This window comes from Schistosoma mansoni, chromosome 4 (assembly GCF_000237925.1).
Source record: "Schistosoma mansoni strain Puerto Rico chromosome 4, complete genome".
In the NCBI taxonomy this organism is placed as follows: Eukaryota; Metazoa; Platyhelminthes; class Trematoda; order Strigeidida; family Schistosomatidae; genus Schistosoma; species Schistosoma mansoni.
The window spans coordinates 1251537-1258802 of record NC_031498.1 but is presented as its reverse complement, the minus strand read 5'-3'; the positions used below and the strand labels follow the sequence as shown (position 1 = coordinate 1258802).

At 41.1% G+C, this 7266-nt stretch overlaps 1 protein-coding gene across 1 annotated transcript in view; it reads right to left on the bottom strand.

Annotated features, from left to right (window-relative positions):
- Smp_158820 (myotubularin-related protein) overlaps nucleotides 1–7266 on the bottom strand; it is a gene marked incomplete at its 5' end in the record, with an annotated part of 96548 nt that overhangs the window by 15811 nt on the left and 73471 nt on the right. Inside the window, one exon of the mRNA XM_018796499.1 lies at nucleotides 5524–5768. Coding sequence (XP_018651634.1) covers nucleotides 5524–5768 — 245 coding nt within the window. The remainder of the gene's footprint in view (nucleotides 1–5523; nucleotides 5769–7266) is intronic.

Here is a 7266-nt window from a genome sequence, read left to right as displayed (position 1 = left end):
GCAAAGATGGATAGTGGCTAGCAGTGGAATACAGGAAACGCGCGGCCTGGATTGTACTGCCAGCCACTATCCATCTTTGCTTACAATGGTTTAATGTTTCCAATGGTTGTTTCACTTTAGATTAAATCGTGATCTCGATAAAACTCATATGATTTCATACATTACTACTGATGAATAGAATATAATCAGTGAAAAAAATTTGTTTATTTTCCTTCATATAAATTAAAGATAAGCACAACTTAATTATATGTTTACATAATCTCAATAAGTGAACAATAATTAACAGTTTCGAAATACTCTAAACAACTTAAGTGTGTGTGTGTTTTTTTTAAACATTTTAACGTTGAATAGAGTATAGCGATCCTTTTTTCTGTTATGTAATCATTAAACATTGAATAGAGTGTTATATACAATTTACAAAGTATATTTTGGTCCTAAGTGGTGTCACTTCGAGTGGTTTACATAGATACACGTATGTTACTGAGAGATTTATATATTATAACTTAAACAACCTAACACACATCATAATATACTATTGACAATTAATTCATAAACATGATTTAGTCAATACCTACTTACTTTGAATGAATAAACCATAGTAAAATCTCGTTTAAAAAAGTGGAATTAATAAATCTACACCTAACAATGGAAATAGTAACAGACCTATAATAACTGATTGATTAACTAATCAAAATTCTAATTACTGGGAATCGCGAACGGGTTAAAGTTTGACTCATACCTGCTTGAGCTGTCCCAGAGATGGTGGGAGCATTAATTTATGAACTAATATGAGGTGTTAGAAGGGACAAGACTAGTCCCCCACTTTATCGTAAATATGGACTAGCTGAAAGCGACATGTGGCAAAGATAAACGTGTGATGCGCAAATGGAAAAACAGTTTTGGTCCCTAACTATTTAAAGAAATACCCATAAGATCTGGCCTCAACCGGGGCGATGACCATAAACTGTGCTATAACTAGTGCCCCGACCGTTGCTGCTACCTTGACGTGGTGGTCGGGCTTGCCTATCGTGATGATCCAATCGAGCTATACTGGCTGGAACAATCGTTCCTCAAGGTCCTACCATGCCAGGCAGATCGGTTGAAGAGCGGTGAGACTAAAAGCAGCAAACCCAAGGTCCGAAGGCGAAGTCATACTGCCGACTGTACAGAGGTGTGACAGCAGTAAGGTGTTTTCTTCAGACAACCAGCATGACAGCGATGCTGCCTTCCCACAAGGAGAGGTGGGGTTAGAAAAGGTCGACCCTAAAAATGCACAACTCGCCTTATCCCACCAATATCCGTCTCCACGGTGTGGGTAACCGGGAAGTGATAATTGCCCTCATACCTCTAACAACACTCAAGACCACTGTATTCATAATCAATCTCCTTCTTCAATTCCTACTATTCATTCTACCTTGACTTTCAACACTAAACTCCCTCTTTCGGTTTCCTCCTCAATTGTCACCATGGCCAACAATTCTAGTGCGCGAAACGCTGTCCCAGGTCTACTAAAACCTCGCTCCAAACTACACATTGGAGCCTTCAACGTACTCACCCTATGTCAAATCGGTCAACAGGCCTCCTTGGCTAAAACCCTAGAATCTCGTACCATTGATGTATGCTGTGTCTCCGAAACACGCATACAGGATCCTAGTGTGGTCATTCACTTGACCTCACCTCGCCAAAATGGACAACCAACGAAATACACCCTCCGCGTATCTGGCGACCCGTTGGCCAGTTCTCGTGGACTTGCAGGTGTAGGTATAGCACTAAGTACAAGGGCAGAATGGGCACTACTAGAATGGATCCCCGTTAATAGTCGCCTGTGTGCTGTCCGGCTAAATGGCTCCGTAAGAACTCGGAAGGATAGGGACACACGTCGTTGCCTTTTCGTCGTTTCTGCCTACGCTCCCACTGACTGCAGCCATGACGAAGTGAAAGATGACTTTTACAGAAAACTCTCTGAGCTTCTTCAGAAAGCTAAGCGCTCAGACATAGTAGTCGTAGCGGGTGAATTTAATGCCCAGGTAGGCAGCTTAAATCAAACAGAAAGACATTTAGGTGGGTGTTTTAGTATTCCGGCTCAACGAACCGATAATGGTGATCGTCTGTTGCAACTATGCTCAGACAATCGTTTATTTTTAGCAAGCACTAATTTTAAGCACAAAGAGAAACATCGTCTAACATGGCGACCACCACTTGTTTAGACTCTGATCACGCTTTAATACGAGCGCGCATTTGTCTGCGTCTCAATAGACGCAGGAAAACTGCACTAAGAAGACCAATTAGGATTGAACTGGAGGACGAGAAAGCCAAATGAGAATTCCAGAAACAACTGAGTTCACATCTAGGCAGTTCTGTAAACAAGACTGATCCAGATGCTGCTTGGAAAGATATACGAACAGCTGTGGAAACAGCAGTCACATCTATTAGTTATTTAAACCATAGGGTTCCAAAAAACCAGTGGATTTCTTCTAAGTCTATTTCACTGATGGATTCGCGTAAACTCATCCTATCGGGCTCTGAACACGACAAAGAGCGTAAACAAATCAAACTTAAGTTGACTAAAAGTCTAAGGAAGGATCGTGAGCAGTGGTGGGTAACGAAAGCAAAAGAGATGGAAAAGGCAGTGGCTGTAGGCAACACCAGGCAACTATTCAGACTAATAAAAGAAACCGGAATTAACAAGTCAAGTGTGAGACAATCTCGGAAAAAGACGGAACCCTTATCTGCTCTCAACCCAAACGTTTAGAACGATGGGCAGAACACTCTAAGGAGCAGTTTAGCTGGCCTTCAGCCACTGTACAACTACCTACTATTCCCAGAAAACCTGAATGGAAAATTGAAGTAGGCCTCCCGACCCTACTTGAAGTCCAAAAGGCTATAACTAATCTGAAACGAGGAAGAGCAGCTGGTCCGGATGGATTGGCTCCAGAGGTCTTTAAATATGGTGGTTCAGTTTTAGCGATTAGGTTGACTAATATTCTGGCTAAAATCTGGGAGACGGATGTAATCCCATCTGACTGGTCACAATCTCTGATTGTCCCAATATATAAGAAGGGGTCAAAATCATCCAGTGATAACCATAGAGGGATTAGTCTGACTAACATAGCATCTAAAATACTAGCCTCAATAATAATACTCGTGAACTACAAACACGAGAAAATCAGGCTGGCTTCAGACCTGGTCGTGGCTGTATCGACCACATATTCACTATTCGTCAAGTTTAAGAGCACAGACATGTTTATCGGCGTCCGACAATGGTAGTTTTTCTTGACTTGAAAGCAGCATTTGACTCTGTAGACCGAGAGGTTCTGTGGCAGTGTCTGTCATTAAAAGGTGTACCTGAGAAGTACATAAACCTTGTGAAGGCTCTTTACTCGAACACTACCAGTCGAATGAGAGCTTATGGCGAACTGTCATATGATTTTACAACCTCAAGTGGTGTCCGTCAAGGCTGTCCACTATCCCCATTTTTGTTTAACTTCATTATAGACCTGTTGCTGGAAATAACACTCTCGTCGACTGAATTTTCAGGAATTGATCTCCTACAAGGGGGTCCACTAAGCGACGTAGAATACGCAGATTACATAGTCCTGTTTGGTGAAGACGCTGACAAAATGCAGAGTCTTCCGTTAGAACTGAGTAAAAATGCTAGGATGTTTGGGATGCGTTTCTGCCCATCCAAATGTAAATTGTTACTCCAGGACTGGCCTGCGTCAACACCTGAACTAAGGATAGGAAGTGAAGTAGTCGAACGCGGCGACAACTTCACTTATATTGGAAGTCTGATCAGCCCTAATGGGTTGGTGATTAAATCTCAACACGAATTCAAAAAGCTCGTTTGGCTTTTGCCAACTTACGTCACCTATGACGAAGGCAAGATATCCGTCTATCACCAAAAGGACGAGTATACTGCGCAGCAGTTCGTTCTGTTCTACTTTACGGCTGCGAAACATGGCCATTAAAAGTAGAAGATACTCGTAGGTTACTAGTATTTGACCACAGATGCCTTAGAAATATTGCTCGCATCTGCTGGGATCACCGGGCAAGTAATAGTGAGGTTAGACACAGGGTATAAGGGAATGATGGTAAATCAGTTGATGAGGTTGTGAATCTTCATCGACTCAGATGGTTAGGCCACGTGTTACGTATGACTGAACACAGATTATCACGACGCGCTATGCTGACTAGTTTAGGGGATGGTTGGAAAAGAGTTAGAGGCGGCCAAACCAAAACGTGGCATCAATATTTGAAGTCACTAACTTCTAGTCTGAGCCATGTTGGCAGATGCAGACTACCTGGTTGGGGTCCGCGTGACTATCGTAATAAATGGTTGGATACTCAAGGTGACATGGCTCAGAATCGATCACAATGGCGTAGGTGTATACACTCTTTATCTTCCTTTAAACCTTGAGATTAAAATTGCTTCATAACTTTCTTTCTTCCTATACTATATCCTTATATACAACCTATCTTTTATATACTACTACCACTAAATTAACTAGTTCTATGAATCCGGTGTTCATCTTGTTGTGCTAACGAGGTATGGCAACTTGGACCGATGCATAAATGTGCCTGGTCCTACGTTGTAGCTCACTGACTGACTGACTGATAACCAGTGCATGAAGGTATGGTATGAGCCTGAAGGAGCTGGTTGTCAATAGGTGACTTTTAATCCAATGATTTGAAGCGAAGTACATCACTTATTCCACAATACTACCGGGGTCCAGACCGGTGCAAAAAGTGAAATCGCATCTAGACCTGTGTGTAAAAATCTCATTCGATTTGTGTCAGGGCTGTGATACTGCCCAGATGCCCAGACTGAAGCAGGTGGTTTTCTTAGGGGCCCACACCCCGAGCCTTTGACCTAAAGGTCTGATCCACAAGGCAGTGGAGCATCGTGAGGAGATGCAGTCCCATGGTATCCGGTGACCAACAGTTGGTTCATACTCCAATTGTGCCTTCAAAATCCTGGATCTCATATGCACCATTGGTTTGAAATCTGGGTTTTCTAACCCTCTCCGTAGGTGGATCCTCCACATCCACCAACCCGGTTAAAGCGCCGGACATTTGCTTTTCGTCCTCTCACTTTTGTGAACAACACCCCCGCCACGAGAAGGCAGTGAGTAGGACTTCCCTGGCAGAGGCTATATATTCGCGTGGCCATATGAGAGCATTTGGAGAGGTAGAGCGGACTCTCCCCACTCTCGGCCGTACCAGGGCATTTGGGGGCCTGTGTGTACACAATAAAGTATATAGGCTTCGGTCTACGCATTCTATCTTTGAAAGCATTTATACCTACGTGGGTACTATGGAGTGCATAGCCCTCTGACTTGTGCATATTATATATTCAAGTAAGGCATACTTACAATGCTGTATTCATTGGTGGTGAAGCTTAGATCGACTCGTGATTTCAGCCGAGTAAATACTATAGTCTCCACAAACCCCACATACTAAGATCATTTTTAAAATTAAAAACCATAAAACTTCTATCGAAAGCACATTTTCACAAACACTAACCTTTGTCATTTGTTTTTCACATAAAATATATAAACATGGTTTATGTGAATTGGATATACCACTACTAATACCAGGAAAACTTGACTCATGTATTGACTGACGTGCATGATGCTGATTAGTTTGTGATGCACTATCCATACTAAGTAAATCTTCATCTAATCCAGATGTTACACTGCCCATAGGTGAAACACCAGAACGTGTTAGGCGATTACGACGTGCAGCAAATTTTCCAATTCTTCCTAAAGCTGAGATAGGAAAACAATAATCCACAAAAGAACAATATCATATACACATGCATAAAGATAGACAGGAGAAAATGTGGAGACACAGACAAGACCGAAAAAAATGTTTCATTAAAATTCCGAAAACCTAATAATGTAATAACAGATGAATAAAAGATAAATGAGAGGAAAATAAAAGACAGTATTTTACATTTTTTGAACAGAATAATTTTAATATGAACAAAAGCAGATTTCTTGATGAGGTCGTATTGGGTTTCGTTTGACCGAGGCGTAACGACAGGACGGGGTTACATGATCTCACGTTATCGATTAGTTCACCTACATGGCGGTGGAAATGGTTATCTTCTATTTGCAAAATGACCCATCGATCAATAAACAATAGGCAGGAAATGAATACTTAATAATCCTCTGGCTTCTTCTAATCCCAGTTTTCAATCAGAAGGCTAAAACCGGAAAGCAAACTAATTAGCCACTGTGCACTATTCAGCCGCGACTCAAAACTCACACAAATAATAAACCTGAAATGCTTGGATACGCAGTGACACAATTGAACAAGTAGAATATGTACATAACTTGTTCATAAATGATATAAACTCAGAGCAATAGAAACATAATCATTCAGTGATAGATCTGAAACCATAGGATAAAATTTGATAACGATTTACAGATCGAACAAAAGCTTAGAAATGGGAGGATACAAAAATACAACAATATAAGCGTCTACTAATTATTCAATCAAAATGTAAACAATAATGGTTCATACGGTAGTCCAGAAACGTATACACTTTTTTACGCTACTGGCCTGATTATATTTGATAGAAAAAAACAGTAACTAGATTTGAAAAGATCTTGTTATTTACAGAATTCTACTATCTCAATAAGATCAGTTAAGAATTATAAATGTAATCATACAACCATATAGACAAAAGTGTAATAGGGTATATAATTTTGGTTTCGTAATAACACATGAAACTAAAAATATAATTCGTCAGAAAAGACTTATGGTGAAGTTCTTATATGTATTTAATTTTAAATGGATAACATTATAAACTTATTTTAATAGTTGAGATCATGAATCAATTGAAGCTAGACCACCATAGAAAACCTGGAAGCACTGGACGGCCGTTTCGACCTATTGTGGGACTCCTCAGCAGTGTGCATCCACGATCGCGCCTCAGGAGATTTGAACCCAGGACCTATCAGATTTGCGCGCGAGCGATCAACATATGCTCATTAGTGACTGGCTTCAACAAGTATTCCCTGGAGTTCTAGTGAAAAGCAGTGACCAGTGGAGTTCAACCAGGTCTGTTGTGAGATAGTAACTCACTGAAGATAGTAGTGAATATGTCGCTCAATTTCGTGGATCGGTTGAAGTTAGATATTAACACCGCTGGATGCCGGCTCAGAGGTTTAGAGGTTGAGCATTCGCGCGCGAAACTGATAGGTCCTGGGTTCGAATCTCGTGAGCCGGGATCGTGGATGCACACTGCTGAGGAGTCCC